Here is a 20,922-nt window from a genome sequence, read left to right as displayed (position 1 = left end):
AAAACGATTTTTTCCTAAGAAGGGCTACTAGTAATACAACCATGATTTTAAAAAACTTCTACCACATCCACAGAAAAAGCTTAAAAATTACTGAAATATTAACTTAGGAAAATTAACCTTGAGGTCCTTTTATCTCTCATACTTGGAGTCTCTATAGCACACTCTTGTTTATCCTTTCTTGTTTATCCTTCTCTTAGGCACTGTGATAATTCTGAATTTGGGGCATCATACTCTGTCTCTGTCATTAGTAAGTTTATGATTTTCCTATAAGATCGAATAAAAATAGGTCAGGGATGAAAAGAACACCCTTACCATACTCGCTGCCAACTGGCTGATGCGGCTGAAAATCAGCCCCTCTAGGAATTGATATTTCAAAAGACAGCTCCTCTGTTGTCTTCTGTCATTTCTCCCCTACTTTATGCTCTGTGAATAGCAGCTGTTCAGGGCATTGCTGAGCAATCAGAAAAGTGAGTGAGCGGCACAGCAGGAGAAGGCTGGGGCAGAGGGAGGTGCTGTTCTCTGCTGATAGCGGCAGTAAGTGGGCGAAACGACAAATAGCACTATGATGGCCTGTTGGGAAGCATGTGAAAGATTATCAATTACCTGGATTAAAAAAAGGAAAGCAGAAAGCCCGCACACGTCTCTTTCAGCAGTCACTTTTCAGCAAAGCCTTCTAGCTCAGGGGACGAGGAGACAGTGCACGTTAAAGAAAAATCACAGCTGCCACGGAGAGTCTTCAAAGTCGGCTCAGGTGGACTGGTCCTTTGTGCTAGCTCCTTTTATAAGGGTCAGATTCATTTTCTATTACTGTTTTCTACTTTAATGTTACTGCTTTAATCATTAAACTACCACCAGTTCCTTCAGGCAATAGGAAGTGATTGAAGATTTAATGAGATTCGTATTGCTTATGCTTAAATGTTGATGACTTCCTCCATGCATATTAATCATTCCTGACCTTGATCTTAAATTTCTTCCCAGTACAAATTCTCGTCAAGCATATCTACTAGATCCCTCAGTGTTCACCAAATACCTAGTTTGTTTCCAGAAGTACAGTAACTCTAATGTTCAGTGTGTGTCTGATTTTTCAGTACCCTTGCTTGGTTTGTCTTTCAGTTCTTACTATGACTGTAAATCTGGAAAATTTATGGGGAGAAAAATCGGCAACTCTTAACAGGGGATTTAGCCGAGTTTAAAAGACTGTTCTGTTCAGCAGACCTTGAACATGCCTTAATTGGCTGTCTAGGTCAGTATGGCCAACTGACAACTCTCAGACCCCATCCAGGCCACAGAGCGTTTCTAGTGGCTTCTGTGTATGCACTCCGGCTGTCGAGCAGCAGGACTCGGCCTCTGTCGCCTGCTTTGGTGGCCCCATCCTTTAGTTCAGGCCTACCCCCTCCTGCCACAGAGGCCTGGGAAACCCTGGCTGGCCACCTGGTCTCCTCATGCCCAGCATCCTTGCATCTGCACCCCCACCCTTGCCCTAATTATCCCCTCAGCCACTTTGGCAGATTTCCCTGAACTAGGACCCGGGGCAGGAGTTGTTCCAGTCAGTGTGTGAGAGGAGAGGTGGGAGGGCCAAGGAATCTGAGGGAAGCCAAAAGTGAGGGTGAAGGGATGTGGGAGAAAAAGAGGGAAAGGCTCACATCCTGGAAGAGAAAATAAATATGTAGGAACTTGAAGGTGAGGAGGCATAGAGATATAGTATGAGTGGGAAGAAGGTAAAAAGGTGAAAGGAGCTTGTGTTTGGTGATGCCACTTGGTAAGATGAGATACAAGAGGTAAATTTGCGTGTGAAAGAGGCCACATGGGAGAGAATAGAAGAGAAAATAGGGAGCAAAACTACAGCTCTGTTTGGCAGAGCAGGACCACACACATCATGGGGAAACATGGTCTGACAAAGCATTTCTTTCAGATTTGTGAGTGTATTTTTAAAAACACCAAAAAAAGTATTGTTATAAAAAAGTAAAACCACAAATAGATATACCCTTGGAAGATTACATTACATCAAGACTATTTTAGGATGTCCCAAATATGTAGTCATTTGATTCCGAAGCACGGCCTGCTTGCCGTCAGATTGGTTTTTTTAAATGTGGCTCATCCCAACCAAGAAGTTGGACAGTATTGATTTTGAAGACTTAAGTGCTTACCATTTTTAAGAAACAAATAAATGGGAGTATTTTTTACATATAAATGCAAGTTTTTCATCTTTTTATCATCTGTGGATATCATTTAACTGAATAGGTGGGGAGATATCCATTTTGTGAAGTATATTTTTCGTATGTAATAATCAAAATCTTTATTTTCAAAAAACAACTTTAAAAAATAGCCAGAAAATTTCATACCTTTTAACTCAATTATTTAACTCTACTTCTAGAAATCTATATTCAGAAAATAACCAGAGATGTTGGCAAAGATTTAGTTTCAAAGAGTTCTATGACGGTATTGCTTATATTAGCAAAGAACTGGAAACACTAAATGTCCAATAAAATAGAGGAATGATTAAGCATATTATGAGATATCTATAAGATGAGAGGAACTGTGATACAGTCATTCACCTACTTCCACACTGCAGTCAAGTGGCCTTTTAAAAAGCACCCTGAGGGGCACCTGGCTGGCTCAGTGGAGCATGTGACTCTTAATCTTGGGGTTGTAAGTTCGAGCCCCACATTGGGTGTAGAGATTACTTAAAATGAAAATCTTTTTTTTTTTTTTTTTAAGATTTTTTTATTTATTTGACAGAGAGAGATACAGCGAGAGAGGGAACACAAGCAGGGGGAGTGGAGAGGGAGAAGCAGGCCTCCTGCCGAGCAGGGAGCCCAATGCGGGGCTCGATCCCAGGACCCTGAGATCATGACCTGAGCCGAAGGCAGACGCTTAACGACTGAGCCACCCAGGCACCCCAAAATGAAAATCTTTTTTAAAAAATTAAATAAAAAGCACACTGGGTCATTTCACTCCCCCTTACAACCTTTTGTTGGCTTCCCATTTTACTATCATGAAAATCCTGACCTCTAATGCCCACTGGCCTTGTCTTATCATCTCAACTCTCCAGTCCCTCCACTTCAGTCTACTGGCCTGCTTTTCAGGTGTTCTAATACCCTAAACCATTGCCTCCTTAGGATCTTTGTATATGCTGTTCCCTATACTGAGTTGTTCTTTCCCCACTCTTACCTAGCTAAAGCCTGCTCATTTTTGAGGTCTTAGCTTCATCAGAGGGATTTCCTGACTCCCTCTGCCACCCTCACACTCTACCCTCTAGTATATTCTCAATGCTTCTCCTTTATAACACATATCACATTTTATTTTTTTTAAAGATTTTATTTATTTGAGAGAGAGAATGAGTGGGGGGTGGAGGGGTAGAGGGAGAAGCAGGCTCCCCACTGAGCAGGGACCCAGACATGGGACTCGATCCTAGGATCCTGAGATCATGACCTGAGCTGAAGGTAGATGCTTAACCAACTGAGCCACCCAGGCACCCCTCTTTATTGACTTCTGAAATGAATTTTGATGCATTTTGGCCAGAAATATTGCCCTGGTATGTGTCAGATTTTGTTTAATTTTACTTCAGTTTCATAATTTCTTCTGTAGGGGTAGCCCTCATCTAATTTTCCTTCCTTTTCCTTTACCCAGACTTGTTGAATGGTTCTCAGGTCTTACCACCTCTGATATGATGAAAGCTAAGGGGTCTCAAGTTTTTCTGCAAATCTTTTTATTTTTGTTAAGTCCTAGGTAGGATAACAGTGTTAATCTTTGGGGTTTTGATTGTTTTTTAAAGACTTGTTTGTTTTTTAAAGATTTATTCATTGATTTGAGAGAGAGAGAGTGCACACACAAGTAGGGGGAGGGGCAAAGTGAGAGGATCTCAAGCAGACTCTGCACCAAGCACAGAGCCTGACTTGGGGCTTGATCACACGATCCATGAGATCACGACCTGAGCTTGAAGCCAAGAGTTGGACGCTCAACTGACTGAGCCACTCAGGTGCCCCACAGTGTTAATCTTTGAAAACGTATTTACCCATGAATCACATTTTGTCCATATTCCTTGTTCTCTTTTTGCTTACTTTACTTTCTTTTGCCCTAATACTTCATACCTGGTAATTTCACTGGTCAGGAATCTATCACTTACTGTGCATGGGTCTTCAGTGATAAAGAAGACCTAGTCCCCACTTTCAGGGAGCTTACAATGTAGTAGAGAGTATAGACAGATATGAGGGTATTGGCATAACACGTGTTAAGTGCTGTGATGGGGTAAGCACAGAGTCTGTGAAGCACAGCAGCAATGCACCTACCCCGGTCTTAGGGGATCAAAGCAGACTTCCTAAAGAAGGTGTATTTAAGAGGAGACCTGAAGGATAAATGATAGTGAAGTGAAAGAGTATTCAAGGTAGAGGAACAACATGTACAAAGACCTAAAAGGGAAAGAGCCTATTATGTTGAAGTAGATGAGAGTCCTGGTACAAGGGTCAGGTTTTAAGTGGTGAGGTGTAAGAGGTAATCAGATCCAGATCATAAGAAGTTTGTAAAGTACATGTATTTGGTAGATTGCAAAAGGCTACAAATTCTTCCCCTTTCTGTATGTATGTTATTTTGTAGTATGACTTCAAAGACCTTCCCATCAAAAGATCAACTTTTGTTTCTCTACCCTTTGAATCTGGGCTTGGCTGCCATGTAAGTTCTTTGGCCAATGGGATGACCTAAGCAGAGGCTTGAAAAGTACTGGTATATTGGAGTTTACTTTCCTTCTCCTGGGAACCCTCTGATCACCATATATGAGTGCTGCCAAGCTCTCCTGTTGGATGATGGGAGACACATGGTTGAGTCTTCACCATCTCCCAGCTAATGCTGAGCCAACCTTCAGACATGGGAATGAGGTCATCTCAGTCTTAGCAGAGCCCCTAGATTACCACAGAGATCAGCTGAGCTTGCCCAGACCAGAAGAACTACCCAGCCAACCCACAGAGCCATGAGAAATAAAGTTTGTTGTCTTAGGGCACTCATTCTTGGGGTACTTTGACAAAGCAAAAGCTAACCAACACAAGTAATGATGTTTAGGTTTTATCAATAATGGCAGTTAGGAAGTCAAGTGAGAAATCATAAGTGAGGAAGTGACCTGTTCAAATTTGCATTGGTATAAAGATCCCACTGGCTTCAGGGAAGAGAATGATTTGTAGGATGATGACTTTAGAAACTGAGAGAACAGTAGGGAAGTAGTTGCAGCTGTTTGGGGTAAAAGATTATAGTGGCCTGGACCAGGATAGTGGGGGTGGAGAGAAGTGAATGGTTTTAGTAGATATTTGTGTGGTAGACTCACAAATTGGTTATTGTTTGGATTTGGGGATGGTGGTGATGGAAAAAGATAAGTTGTGGGTGACCCACTGATTTCCAGCTTCAGTTTTGGGCAGTTGATTGGATTATGGTGCCATTCATTGGGAACACTGGAGTAGGGACCAGGTTTGGAGGAGAATATGATCAGTCTAATTTGGGACATGTTGAGTCTGAAGTGCCTGGAGACAGCCAAGTAGAGATTCTAGTAAACAGAGGAGATAAACAGATAAGGAGAGTTCTAGGGAGGGATTTGGGTTAGAGATGCGGATTTGGATGTCATGAACATGTGTTGACAATATAAGCTCCCTAGGGGCAGGTGGTAGATTGTCAAGAAAAGGAGTGAGAATGGGTCCCTAAGGAAAACTGATTTGTAAGGGGTGATCAGGGAAGGGAAGCCTGCAAAAGAGGATGAGGAGTAGCTAGAGGGGTAGGAAGCCTTTATAGTTAGTTTCTATTTAGTTAATTCTTTAGATAAAGTGTCATCAGATAATGAGGTAAGTTTCCAGATTCAATATGGTTGACTTATCTTCTCAGGACTAACCCTGTCTTTTCAAATGCTCTCTAGACACCCTCACATAAGGTCCTGCTACTACTTCACATTCAGTAAATCCAAAGCCAAATTAAGTCTTCCCCAGACCAGAACCAACTCATCCCCTCCACCTTGGTGCTCCCTCTTTCTGTTAATGGCACCCCTGTCCTCAGAGTCATCTTTGACTACTCTCCCCTAATCTGTATATATTTAATCAGTTGTCAAGTTCTGTAAATTATATCTCTGCAGTCTCTTGTGTCCATCCCCTTTCGTACATTGCCTAAATTACCACAGAGGTTTAATCCCTCACTACTTCTCATCCATCCTCTTGCAATAACCTCCTAATTGTACCGTATCCTGATTCCCCATTCCAATCCTTGTTACCCTTTTCATTTCTCTAAGAAGTCATTTCTAATATTGGCATTCCCCTACTCAAAAACTTTAATAATTTGTGGAATTAAATCTAAACTCTTTACCCTAAGCACTTTAAATCTTTTGGAGTATGGTCTTATTCTACCCTTCCAAAATAAACATACTTTAACAAAAACTAGACCACTCAACCCTTAATGTACCCAGGGCTTTCATAACTCTATACTTTTGTTCACACTTTACTTTCAGTCTAGTGTGCTAGTCCCGTCCCTTTCGTTTTTGTCAAAATACCTTCTATATATCAAGTACTATGTCAGGCACCACCTTCTCTATTGGGCCTCTCTTGATCTTCCCTAATAGTTGTGATCTTGTCTGTCCGCCTCCCCTCCTCCCTCCCTTCCTTTTTTCCACCAATATTGGAACCCCACCCGTTGGAGTTAAGTTGCAGAAAGCTGAGGTCACTCCAGCTATTTCAAGTAGAAATGCCTTTAGTGTGGGAATCGGATGTTCCTAATTGTTGGGAGGTGAAAGAAACAGCCTGTAGGCTGGGCCTGCAGGAACAACGTAGGCAACAGCTCCCAGAACCGACCCAGCAAGGGAGCAGGTTGGACTAGCCTACCATGGCAGCTAAGCTTCCACCGCTTCCGGCTGCTTCTCACAAAGCTAATATGGGACAGCAGAATGCTGCTCAGAAAAACCTAACGTTTCCACAAGTATGCTTCCCAGCAGAAAAAAGAATAGCAGAAGCAATAGGGACGAGGCCTTCACCACACTTCCCCCTTCAAATATCCCACGAATGCATCTAATTGGTAGAGCAAAATTCAGATGTAGAACCTCTATGTAGAGGAGTCTGGGAAATGTAGTTTTTAGCAATCCAGTCTCTGCAGTACAGAAGACCACTTAGAAAGAGGTTGGAATGGGATGAGAATGGATGGGATGAGATGGAATGAGTCCATCTTTTCTTCCATAGTCACTTACTGTGAGTCATGAGCTGTTATATTTGTAATGATTTTCACACTAACCTTGGCATGCTACTGGATTATCGAGACTGCTAGGGCAGGAAATGTGTATAAGTAATTCATAATCACCTCTCTCCCTCCCCAGTACATACACAAGAGGGTAAGAACTAAATAACTATTTGCTAAATGAATGAAATTTAGTCATCTTGCCAAGAGTAGCATTAATACTTGGATACAAGGGAGAACCTTTTAATATTAACCCAAGACAAGATAAGGTGGTAATTTGAAGGGAGTATAAAAAAACCTCCAAGGGAAAATTCAGGGTTTTTATGTAAAAAATAGAGATTTAATTGAGAATCCACTACACTTGTGATGAGCACTGGGCGATGTATGGAAGTGTTGAATATTATACACCTGAAACTAATATCACACTGAATGCTAAGTAACTGGAATCTAAATGAAAACTTAAGAAAAAAAGAGAATCTTGCTATAAATAACTCCTTCCCAACATTGAAGAGAGCCTGTAAATGGTCCTGGTGTCATTGAATACAAGGAAGTGTCCTATGGAGGAGATGCAGTTGCTATTGAACACGGTGTTTGGAATAAGAAGATTCAGAATAGTAAATAAAATTGAGACCTATACATTTGTGTCTGCTTATTATGCAGATTACCTACTGTGATGATTAAGATACGAAAGCAGAAAAGCTTTAAAAAGGTTATTATAAAATATGTGCATCTGGGAAATGAGAGGACCTATCATGCCACAGATGGCAAAGGTGATCAACTGGACTTCATGGCTATGAACACATTTATGAGAATGCAAGGGTTCCAGTAATGAATTGCAGTCAGAGTTTGAAGGATATCCTGTTATATTAAGGTACAACAAATAGGATAAATTGTATTAGAAGTCTTTCCTTTATCTAAGAGCCTCACTTAAGAGACACTTGCATGTTGTACAGAGGTAGCAAACAGGAGACTGTAGGAGTGGTAACTTTAGCTCTGGTTGTAACTTGTCATGTGACCTTAGGCATGTCTCTTAGTTGGTAGCTGATGGCTTTAGGCTTTAGACTCCTTTCTAATCTATCTATCTATCTATCTATCTATCTATCTATCTATCTATCTATCATCTATCTATCTATCTATCTATCTATCTATCTATCTATCTAATCTATGATCTATTCATTCCCCAAAGCTAACTATCCTCTGGAGTTAGACATCAGGCTACGTCAGTGGTTCTAAACTTCAGTGTGTATTAGAATCACCTGGAGGGCTTGTTGAAAGCTGAGCTCCACCCAACTCCCAGAATTTATATTTCTTTTTCTTTCTTTCTTTCTTTCTTTCTTTCTTTCTTTCTTTCTTTCTTTCTTTCTTTCTTTCTTTCTTTCTTTCTTTCTTTCTCTTTCTTTCTTTCTTTCTTTCTTTCTCTCTCTTTCTTTTTTAAGAGAGAGAGAGGCGGGGGAGGGGCAGAGGGAGAGGGGGAGAGAGAACCTTAAGCAGGCTCCATGCTCAGCATGGAGCCTAACACAGGGCTCAATCTCGTGACCCTGAGATCATGACCCGAGCTGAATTCAAGAGTCAGATACTTAACTGACTGAACCACCCAGGCGCCCCTCAAAATTTGTATTTCTGGTGAGTTCCCAGGTGATGCTGATGGAGCTAGTCTGAAGAAGCACACTTTGAGAACCACTGCAATGTCAACATGTCCAAAATGGACCTTACCATCTTAGCCCAAGAAGTCTGCTCCTCTTCCTCTTTTCCCTGTTTGGGTTAATAACTCCAGCATTCACCCAAGGTCCTAGGCCAGAAACGTGGGGGAAGTAGAGAAGGGAGTAAGCAATTTCTAGACTCTCACTCATTTCACACAGCCACTGTGGATGCTGTAGTTACTGCCTCCTGGGTGACTTCCCAGTCAGGGCCACATCACTTGTCCCCTTCTGTACTGCAGTAGCCTTTTTTTTTATTTCCTTGCCTCTAATCTGCCCCTAACCCCAGCCCACCCCAATCAATCCATTCTCCAGATATTTCTAAAATTTAAATATGATCATGACTTTTCTTTGCCCAAGGCTTCAATGTCTTCCCCCACTTTTTAAAAAATATTTTATTTATTTCAAGAGAGAAAGAGGGGCGCCTGGGTGGCTCAGTCAGTTAAGCATCTGCCTTTGGCTCAGATCATGATCCCAGGGTCCTAGGATCAAGAACCGCATCGGGCTCCCTGCTCAGCAGGGAGCCTGCTTCTCCCTCTCCCTCTGCCTACAGCTCCCCCTGCTTGTGCTTGTGCTCTCTCTCTCTGTCAAAAAAAATCTTTAATAAAAAAAGAGAAAGAGAGAGAGAGCATGCACAAGTAGGGGAGGGGCAGAGGGAGAGAGAGAATCTCAAGCAAACTCCACACTCAGTGCAGAGTCCGATGCGGGGCTTGATCCCAGGACCCTGAGATCATGATCTGAGCCGTACTCAAGAGTCGGATGCTCAGCTGACTAAGCCATCCAGGAGCCCCTGTCTTCCCCCAGTTCTTAAGATAAAATTCAAACTCCTTATCTTAGAACACAAAGCTCTTTGTATTTTGACCCTCAGCCACCTTCTCTAATCTTGTGATGGACATTCTTCCCTCAAGCCATAGCACCTATAGATTTTACAAAGACTACTTTCTACGTGAAATGCATATCCCACCACTGATACTTGTCTAATACATTTCTGTTCATACTTTCGAATTCAGCTCCATACACTTTGATTTATATGCACCTCCTCCTGGTTCCAACAGCATCCTGATCACAACCGTGGGTTAATCAGTTTATCTTTATTTTTCCTTCTAGATGATAAAGTACTTGAACATAGGGATTCCTTGTTAGTAGGTGTGGAGTGGGGCCTGGGAATCTGCATGTTCAAACTCCTTGGGGGATTCTGTAGGCTCAGACCTCAGTTTGAAGTGGTTTCTAAGATCTCCTTCAACTCTGAAATATCAAACCTTTTTCTTCATGCATTTTAACTGGTGTTGTGGCAGGGGAAAAAAGCTTTTGGGTTGTTGATGAAAAAAAGCATATGTAATCTTCTTTAGTATAATAAGGAAGCTTATTATACTGAAATACAGGGTGAGGTAGATAAGTAAAAGTAAGATAAATACCCTTATTCAAGAGTGTTTCCTTGGGGCGCCTGGGTGGCTCAGTTGGTTAAGCGACTGCCTTCGGCTCAGGTCATGATCCTGGAGTCCTGGGATCGAGTCCCGCATCGGGCTCCCTGCTAGGCAGGGAGTCTGCTTCTCTCTCTGACCTTCCCCCTCTCATGCTCTCTCTCTCTCATTCTCTCTCTCAAATAAATAAATAAAATCTTAAAAAAAAAAAAAAGAGTGTTTCCTTAATGTGTTCAGCTTTTTATTCATTAACTCTAAAACTACTGTTGAGGACCTGCTATGTGCCAGATACTGTTCTAGTCATTTGGAGTGCATCAGTGGACAAAACCAGCAACAGTCCCTACCATCAAGGAGCTTGCATTGAGAGGCAATAAATAAATAAGGAAATCACAGAGTATTTTAGAAGGTGATAAGGACTATGGAGAAAATGGAAAGGGTGGGCTTTCTTTTATTTTTGTCAGGACTTAGTAATAAAGTACTAGAGGTAAGAGTTTATTTAATTGGAGCTATTTAAATAAGCTATACTTTAAAAGGCAGAATTTAACCTGTACCCCATCAGAAGAGAGCTGAAGATTTGCAAAATTCAAGACTGGTTTTCTTTTATAATGGACAATAACTGGCTTTCCCATTTTGTCCTTGGGAGAGAAGTAATTTAGGGAATCGATTCCAAGAAGTCCTAGATAAATTAGGTGATATAAATGTTTTATTACTGTAAAGAGAAAGGGAAAAAGAATTAAGCCATGAACCAGTAAAGAGAAGTTTGTGTTTTATACTAATCTACAAAACTGATTTAATTTTATTATTTAAAAAACTTTATTCCAAACCTCTTTTCTTATCTCCCTCACTTCCCCATTTTTAAATTCTTGTTTGTTTGGATTTTCATATTTAGGTAAACAGCATTGGTCCTTTCAGGATTTTATGAAAGTCTCACCCATGGATGAGGAAGCATAGGACTTTAGCTTTACTTACCTCTCAGGGGTGCTCAGAAGAAAGAGAAACAGGCTGGTTCTGTGGGGAAAATCTCTTATCCATCTTTACTCTCAAATAACTTAATCAAAAGATCTAACGTTTCACTGTAAACAGTCTTAAAAGTCAAATTAATGTCACCTGCAGAGTTAGCTAAAAGAGTGATGAGCATTGTTTCGCACAGCAGTTGAAACTGTTTGCAGAGTCCTCCCCCAATGAAAGACTTTTCGTGCTCTCCTCAAATACTAGAACTGTGTGGTAATTCTGATGACTGTCAGTTCCTGTGGGGTGTTTACACAAAGGTACTTTTAAATGAAGAGTCATTTTTAGAGCAATTAGAACAGAGGCTAGACAGAGAATAGCTGGCTCAGGGGCCTGGCAGGTCGGGGTTAAGGTTTATTGACAGGACAGGGTCAGGCCTCTGCTCTGCTGCCATTGCCCCTCATACCTGCCCTCCGGATACCCTCAAGACCTCAGCCGGCCTTGGCTCCCTGCCATAGGCCAAGCCCCCATGCAGAGTGTGGAGAAGAGAAAGAAGAAAGGAGGAAGAGAAGGGGGAAGTCCTGCAGAAGCATGACAGTTTGCTATTAAAATGCAAGTTTGGGAATTATCTGTGTATATTTTTCGGGCCCAGATGTTGTGTCCCATTAGGGAGGAGAAATTTTAAAACATACAAAGAATTGTCTGTTCTTTCAGCTTTGTAGTTTGCCAATATTGCATCCTGAAGAAAGAAATTGCTTGGCCAGAGTAGTCTTTTCATTTCATTTTTCAGTTTTGAGTTACAGGTTCCTGGCAAGCTCCCTGACCACTACTGTTACCTGGTGGCGCCTATAGTTCATCAAATTTAGACACGCAGACTACCTGGATCCAGGCCCAGATGAACTGTTGTGACTGATAAACATGATCCCGCCCTGCCCCCATGCATGCGCCTGCTTTTCCCTTTAAGGGAATCTAAGACTTGGAGTCCCTGCGTCCCCAAGGGAGCTCGAGAAAAATGTGTTCCGGTATTCAGGGGTTTGGAGTTTGCCCTGTGGTTTTCTGTGCTGCATCTCTGCTTGCCCAGAGGCTGGTGAACATCCCAGCAGTGCCCCACTTCTCCGATGTTGGTAATTAATGCAGGGAAAATTTTTTGTTTTTAATAAAAACAAGCAAAGACATCTATCAGTACCCACAGTCAAGGCAGAATTTGTTTGACATCTTGTGATTGCTGCTTAGGAAAAGAGTGACAGCAGTTATTAAACAAATATGAGAAGATGCTGTTTATTGGTAGTTTTCAGATATCCTAAGAATAGTCTTCTAACATTACTGCTTTTGCTTGCATGAGTTGAAAATTGTAGAATGAACAGAATCATTAATTTTTGAAATCTGGGTTGTATTAGATTTAGAGTAATAATGAAAGTTCAGATATTAAGCAAATGTATTATTTTTTAGCTGTGCAATATACTAGGGGCTTTTCCTTTCATTAGACCATATTTCGAACATTTGTTTTTATGATTGCAGGGGGAGTATTAGCATTCAATGTAATTAAACTTAATTGCATTTTCTATGTGAATTATTTTTAGTCTCTTTTTAAAATGCATTTATGATTCTTTTTCTCTATACTAGCTATTCCTGTAGGTTTGTCTTGATAAAAGATTGTGGAAAAATTGTCTATTTGCTTGGAAGCAGTCAGAAGGCATGAATTTGATTTAAATTTGATTTAGAAGCTTTTAAGTGAAACTTTGGAATATAGTCAAATAGGAAAAGCATGAAACTGTTCAGCAAATGAAGTTTTGGTTCTTATGTCATATTCATGTGATATAAGAAAAATAATCTATCTCTGGCCTATGTTATCCTATTTGGGAAGTGTTACAATAATTTTAGCCCCTGACCTAACCAGATGATGTGGAAGCAACAGATCACATATTTCTATAGGCATTCAGTGAGGGTGGAGTTTGCTGGGAAGGCAGGGAAGAGAACTTCTTGGGGTGTGATTATAGTCTGTATCTTGATAGATATTTGGTTACACAGCTGTATACATTTGTCAGAACTCATCAAATGATATGCTTAAGATTTGTGCCTGTCATAGTATGTAAATTTTACCTCAAAATACCAAAAAAAAAAAAAAAAAGGACTTCTAAACCCATATTGACATCTGGTTAATAATATGCATGTTGAAATTTGGGGGAAAGGGTTACTGAGCTTTGAAACTTACTTTGAAATACACTCCCTGCCACAGAAAGATAAATGGTGGAATGTTTAGAAGTGTGATAAAGAGCATATATAGTAAAATGTCAATTGTAGAATCTAGGCAGTATGATTGGTTACCTTAAAATTCTTTGAACATTTTGGTATGTTTGAAAATTTTCCTAAAATGTTGGGGCGTGGTGAAAATGAAGGTACTGGTTTTTGCTCAATAAAGGATCTGTGTACCTCCATTTTTAGTTCTAATCCCCACCCCCATTCAAGATCAGACCACTTGGATTAATACCAAAAGTGGAGAGGGGTGTGAATGTAGCCATTTAGATAAATAGAAAAATGTCCAACCTCATACTTTCTCCAGTTACCTTTTGAAAGGCCATTACCAAGCATGGACGCCCTTTTGTAAGGGTGTCCTTACAAAAAAGAAGAACTCTGAGAAATCCAAACCATGCAGCCCAACCAGTGACCTCTCTGGGCAGATAAGAAGAATTGGCCTCCAGAACCCTAACCATGGGGAAGGACATGGCCTCCTGACACATAATCTTCACCAATGGCAAGCAGGTGACTCCCGTGCTATATACCTTATATCAAGGCCCTATCAAATGAAAATGGGCTTTCAGTTTTAGCCAAATCCCAGGGATTTGGCCAAGAACACCTCTATTTCATCAGAATGCCAGACTAGCTCTTATATCCTGATAGAGCCCTCTTTTTAAAGATATTTTATATGGGCCTTTGGCAATACTTATGTTGTGTGTGTATATGTGTTTTAATCTTGAAGGGTCAAAAGGGTAAATTGGTTCTGGTGGAATTGATATATTCCGTATGATACTATATTTTTAAATGTGGCTGTGTTGCTCAATTGGTGTTTAAACAGTAGACTAGACAGGCAAGACTTGAGAGGCTCAAAGATCTCAACTCTTTAGGGTCTCAAAGTGAACTCTGGCCAACTAATTTATCTCCATTCTTTAATTTTCTCACTTGGAAAGTAAGAAATGAAACCTGACACAAAATGCCCAGTCAGTGATCCTCAAACTCTAATTTAGTTTGTAAAAATCATTTATGTAAGAAACTTCAATGTGTGTAAAAATCATTTAGTTTGTTAAAAATGAGATTCCAGCTTCCACACCTGGGTTTTCTGAATCAGTAGGTCTGGGACAGAGCTCAGAAATCTGCATTTTAATAAACATCCAATGTGATACTGATGCAATTATTGGACCACATGAGAATCGGTATAGATGTATTTTGGGGGGTCTTAACTTGATAGAATCTTATGGGGTTTTTTTTTAGGTTTTTCTTGGAAAAATTTTAAACATACACTAAAGTAGAGAGAATAGTGTAATGAACTTCCATGGACCCATCACCCAACCACAATAATTTTGGTTCATTTCTATGTTCATCTACTTCTCCTCCACAGATTATTTCTGGAAGCAAATCTTAGGTATATCATTACATTAATAAATATTTTAGTAGGCAACTCTGAAATATTAAAATATAAGTATTCTAGAAATATATCATTATTAAATCTTATAAAATTTGAGAATTCTTTAGTATCAAATATGTGAGTGCCTACATTTCCTTGATTGTCTCTCCTTTTTTTCACAATTGATTTGTTGAAATCAGGGACCAAACACAGTCCACACATTGCATTTGATTGATGTGTCTCTTTAATCTTTTAATCTGTAGGTTCCCTCTCCCTCTTTCCCCCCCACCTTGTGATTTATTTGTTGAAGAAACCAGTTCATTTGTTCTGTAGATTTTCTCAGTCTAGATTTTCTGATTGGATCCCCATGATGTCACTTACCATTTTTCTTTCCCTGTATTTCCTATAAACTCCATCACTTCCATCATGGAGTTTGACCAGATTAAAGTTCATTTTGGGGGCAAAAATACATCATAGGTGGTATCATATGCTTCCATTGCGAGGCACATGTTTCGTTGTCTCTCTTTGCGAGATCCGTTATTTCCTAGGGAAAGCTCCGTATTTTAACTTAGTAAGTAGCTGGTGGAAGAACCTTCTCCCTCTCATCATGGATTTTTCATTTTCTAAGTTAGGCTTTTGAAGTGTTCCCAGTGAACCCGTAGCTGCCAACTGAGACACTGTTTGCTACCAAAAGCAGAAAGGCTTTCTTGCATTCACGTCTTAGTCTCATTTTCACAATGTAGTAATCTTTAAAATGTGTCCTAGTGCCTACAACACTTATTTCAGTTTCTGAGACTTGTTCATCTTAATGAATGGATGACCACACAATTGAGTAAAAAGTTTGGGGCTCTGTAATGAAACCACAGTTGCAGGCAGGGTGACCCCGGCATAAGTACAAGTGAGTCACAGCCACCAATTCTGTACCTCATCCCATCCTGAGGCAGATGAGATGAGTTCTTAATCCTTGTATTTATCTATTTTGTCCCAAAAGCAAGCGTGAGATTTCTGGATCGGGGCAGACGATTTTACTCAAAGCAGTAAGTGGTTACTTACATCCCATTGTTCTCCTTCAGAGCAATGTGAAGAATGCTGAAATCATTCCAGGGTTCATTCCTTCATTCAACAAATGTACTGATTGTCCACTTTATGCCTGACACTGAGCCAGCACTGGGGTAGCTGATAAACACTAGAGAAATCCCAACCTGGCACATAAAACCACATATCTCTGAGCCTAGGGTTAGCCATCAGATGTCATCTTGTACTTACAGATAATATGTATGGATGCATATGTATGTGTGTATATATATATATATATGTATATTTGATTTTATATATATAATTTTATACACATATAGGCAAATATATGTGTGTATTATTTGATTTTTTCCTTCTGACTTACATTTACTTTTCAAAAAATCAGTTTCTTCATTTTTAATTTATCTACATATGTCATTTGTGGTGAAGTTTGCAGGAGGTTTTCTCATTTCCAGCTTTTTAGGTAGCGAATGAAGTAACTGTATTTTATGCCCACTGTGGATAGTTTGCTTATGTGAATTGAGCCTGAGACGGCTTAAGATTCTCTCTCCCTCTCTCTCTCCCTCTAAAAAGAAAAAAAAATTGAAGCCATGGTGGAAAATTAGTTTCTTAGGGGTGAAGAAGGAAGGACAGTGGTTGTCTTTAAATGTCTATTATAGATAGACAAATTCATGTCAATAATTTAAGAACATTAAAAACATATTCTCACTTGATTCTTGATTTTCTCATAAACTTATCATGATTAGTATTTACTTTAATCATGTATTTATTGTTAAAGGAACTCTATAAGTCATTCTTAGTCTTCTAGATACAGCATAGCCTGAACAAAGATGGAAAATAGAAGAGTAAGAATTCAACAGGAAGCGTGTGATCAAACCATAACAAACCAGGAGAAGTTCAATAAACTCCACAGAGAATGTATCACCTTTAAAAGTACAGTTTACTGGGGTGGCTGGCTGCCCCAGTTGGAAGAGCATGCAACTCTTTTTTTTTTAGAGCTATTGCATGGGGTGGGGAAGGGAAGGTGGGGATGGAAGGGGCAGAGGGAGAAGGAAAGAGAGAATCTTAAGCAGGCTCCACGCCCAGCATGGAGCCTGACGTGGAGCTCGATCTTACGACCCTGAGATCATGACCTGAACCGAAATGAAGAGTCAGACACTTAACCGACTGGGCCACCCAGGCACTCAGAGTATGCAACTCTAAATCTCGGGGTCATGAGTGTGAGCCCCACATTGGGTATAGAGATTGCTTAAATAAAAACTTAAAAATAAATAAAAGTACAGTTTACTATTGCCAATAATTGTACTCATTTATTCACTTTTAAAATATATTTAGATTTTAACAAATCCTTGAACTGTAAAAACTTCAACATCTTTTAGTTCTTGCCCATTTGTAAAATCTAAGCACAAACTTGCATAGGACCAACTGCCTATATTACAGTAAAGCAGAGATGGGGATTATGTTTTCTGGTCTTAGAGTCTGCTAGAGTATGGACATTTATGGCAAACATTTTCCAAAATAGAAGGTAAATGAAAAAATTATAGCCCACAAAAATAACCACCTCAATCTCATGAACCCCAACTTCGTTCGTTTTTAAGCCTACATTAAAAAAAAAAAAAACCATATTGCAGAGGTGGACATGAGCTAAAGCAGGCAAGAAGTAAGGGGATATATAGATGTGTGACACAACATTGCTGTCACATTATAGGAGGCATATCCTGGAGCAAACCCCTGTCTGCATTCTTAACCCATGAACCCTGGCCCCAGCCTTCAGCATTCCCAGTTCAGATTCTTGATATGCTTCTGGTTTTGTAATAGAGTCATGAGCAACAGTAATGTATTCATCAATTACCCTTCTGCCTTTTATCTTAAATTGGAGACACTGAAGTAACATCAATTAGCAAGAAATAGTCTGTTTCTTAATAAAACCTTTCATTTAACTTTCTCCTGCATTTGAAAATGAAAATATCCCTATATCCTGGCTGGCTCAGTTAGCAGAGCATATGACTCTTGATCTTGGGGTTGTGAGTTTGAGCCCCACGTTCGGTGTAGTAAATAAAATCTTTTAAAAAATAATAAAAAATAGAAATGAAAATATATTTAGCTTCTCCAAATATTTAATTGTATGTGATCCATTTGTTAAAAGATGTCTTAATTCCACAATTAATCACACACCCACATACATGTGTGTATGTATGTATATGTCAGACATCAAAAAATCTTCCTCTTGCTTAGTTTCAAGAAGTTGTTTTGAGGAGTAAATACTGAATGACAACTTAGAAATATTTTATCTTAAGGGCTTACCATTTTCAAAAATCTGTAATTTAGAAATATTTCACTGGAAGGGAAGACTAAAGACATTGATAGTCATCTCTTCCTTCCCTAGAGCTTCGTATTTATGAAACAGGTATTAACAAAGGTGTAACTAAAATCATTGGAAAGGTCTACTGGCCCCAAAATATCTCCCCTCTGCACTGTTTGGAACCTAAAATTTCCAACTATTAGAATCATTCCTTTGGGTCAAGGGAATTTCCCCCAAAAGCCTTAGTTAGTTAGTTTATTTATTTATTTGACAGAGAGAGAGACAGCGAGAGAGGGAACACAAGCAGGGGGAGTGGGAGAAGGAGAAGCAGGCTTCCCGCTGAGCAGGGAGCCCGATGTGGGGCTCGATCCCAGGACCCTGGGACCATGACCTGAGCCGAAGGCAGACGCTTAATGACTGAGCCACCCAGGCACTCCCAAAAAGCCTTAGTTTAGTAAGAGTTATCATTCCTGTGTTTTGCTAAGGATGGATTATAAGGAATGAGTTGGTATGTTTTTAATAGTTTTGGTGAAGAGATGGAGGGGAGTGTAGGGATTCTTGGTGAGATATAAGGGAGACACTCACCAGCCAAGAGGACTTTAGGCTGTGGGAAAGGCAAAGCCCCGACTTCATAATTATGAAATGTCTGCTTTGGCAGCAGCCATATTTAAAACTGATAGTACTGTATTCATCTAAGTTGTAGAATGGATATGATAAGATAGACTATGTCATTCACGGATGCTTCTGTCTCTTTTTGAGCATAATGCCAATGTGTGTGCAGAATAACTTGGCACCTTCACTTCCTCCACAGTCTGGAAGTAGAGTCCAGAAAACAGTCTAGTTGAATTCTCAGATGGGTTTTTGGCAAGAACACAAGGTGGCTTTATACAGTTTGTCTCTGATGGTTTTCACTGAGTATCTGAAAGAAAAGGGAGGATTTGTGGACTCTCGATTAAAACAAGGAAGTAACCCAGTGACTTAAAGAGGCAACTTGTGGAATTTGAATCCTAAAATAAAAGCCCTCCCTCATTGACTTTTCAGCCATGGGAATAACCAGTTGCTTCATTGTGCTTTTTGTCAAAGTGCCTCAGCCATTTGGCCAGCCTGATGGTTACCTGCTGCCTCTTTTTCTAGCCTCTGTGTCCTTTGTTGTTGCCCGGCTGGTCAAACATATGTACTGGGGCCCTAGGGCACCAAGCATGCCCTCGGGGAGCTAAGTGCTGCCAGATGTGGGGAGCAAGGGTTGATTCACATGGCCATAATTTCCAATAGCTAATTTTACCTGTTTTCTTTCGGTTTTGGGTTTCTTTCCTAAAGAAAAATCCATTTGGAATTGGGTTTTACCTCCCTTTAAATTGCAGTCTTGTTAACTCTAATCTTCCAGCCCCACCCACCCCCACAATAAAAGTGTGAGAAGGATGGAGAAGATATGTGATATTAAGCCTGGATGATTAGTGTTTTTGCTTTATGATAAAAATAAGTAAAATGTTTCTGTTTCCTGGACTCTGACCAGTATTTTGACTTCAAAGTGAAGTGAAGTTTCATTGACTCAGTCTTTCATATAGAAATCATTTATATAGAAATATACAAAATTTTAGATCTGAATGTTTTAGATAGAAATTTTATCTAATCTCTGATTAAGAACACTGAATTTGAAAAAAAAAAAGGAACACTGAATTTGGTTGGTCAAAGCTCTAGGTTTTTACTAGCTAATTCTGAAAACTGCTTAAGTAGAGGGAAAGAATCAAGTCTTTAGCTTGATTTCATGTGTGAACTGAACCTCAGGTTGACCAACTACTTTGATGAAAGGAAGTTTTTCTGTATAGAGGTATTCTTGCCAATGAATGAAGAAGGACTGATAAAATATCACCACTTGGCAAACCCCTAATGAATTAATGCATCTAGGCACTGACCATCAGTGGCTGCCAACATCCACTAAATACTCTTGCCAGAAAACCTGAACTTGAATCAAAATGAGTCCCTAGTTATTTTTTTTTTAAAGATTTTATTTATTCATGACAGACAGAGAGAGAGAGAGAGAGAGAGGCAGAGGGAGAAGCAGGCTCCCCGCAGAGCAGGGAGCCCGACGCGGGACTCGATCCCGGGACCCTGGGATCATGACCTGAGCCGAAGGCAGACGCTTAACCATCTGAGCCACCCAGGCGCCCTTGAGTCCCTAGTTTTAATATCAGTCTCTAGGAAATATAAGGGACAGGGAAACAGTTAAATGACACCACTGAGTGAGATACAACTAGTGAATTCCAAAATACAGAGATGCTAGGGACAAAAATTCATTTCTTTAACAAATAAATCACATGGAAGGAAAAAAAAAGAGGAATTGATTAAAACACACATAAGAGACATGTCAATCAAATGAGATGGATAGACCTTATTTGGATCCTATTTTATTTATTTATGTATTTATTTATTTTAAGATTTATTTATTTGAGAGAGCATGAGCAAGCGCACAGAGGGAGGGGCAGAGGCAGAGGGAGAGGGAGAGAGACTCCAGCAGACTCCTTGCTGAGCTCAGCACTGAGGTCAGAGCCCAACATGGGGCTCGATCCCAAGACCCCAGGATCACGACTTAAGTGGAAACTGAAGAGTCGGTCACTTAACCAACTGAGCCACTCAGAGGCCCCTGAGTCCTATTTTAACAAACCATTTGTTTAATCTAAAAAAATTATATATATAATTTTATATATATTTATA

The 20,922-nt window shown here is 40.0% G+C and overlaps 1 protein-coding gene across 4 annotated transcripts in view; it reads left to right on the top strand.

Annotated features, from left to right (window-relative positions):
* Positions 1 to 20,922, top strand: part of METAP1D (methionyl aminopeptidase type 1D, mitochondrial) — an 83,531-nt gene that overhangs the window by 20,616 nt on the left and 41,993 nt on the right. Inside the window, exon 1 of one of the 4 annotated variants that reach the window (XM_035007768.1) lies at positions 11,980 to 12,378. The exons of the other annotated variants lie outside the window; for them this stretch is intronic. Coding sequence (XP_034863659.1) covers positions 12,267 to 12,378 — 112 coding nt within the window. The 5' untranslated portion in view covers positions 11,980 to 12,266. Of the gene's footprint in view, positions 1 to 11,979; positions 12,379 to 20,922 lie in introns of those variants that run through there. 4 annotated transcript variants of the gene reach the window in all.

Source organism: Mirounga leonina, unplaced genomic scaffold (assembly GCF_011800145.1).
Source record: "Mirounga leonina isolate KUSES-001 unplaced genomic scaffold, KU_Mleo_1.0 Mir_151, whole genome shotgun sequence".
NCBI classification, from domain to species: domain Eukaryota; kingdom Metazoa; phylum Chordata; class Mammalia; order Carnivora; family Phocidae; genus Mirounga; species Mirounga leonina.
The sequence above is the reverse complement of the archived record's forward strand: the minus strand, read 5'-3'. Positions and strand labels throughout refer to the sequence as shown.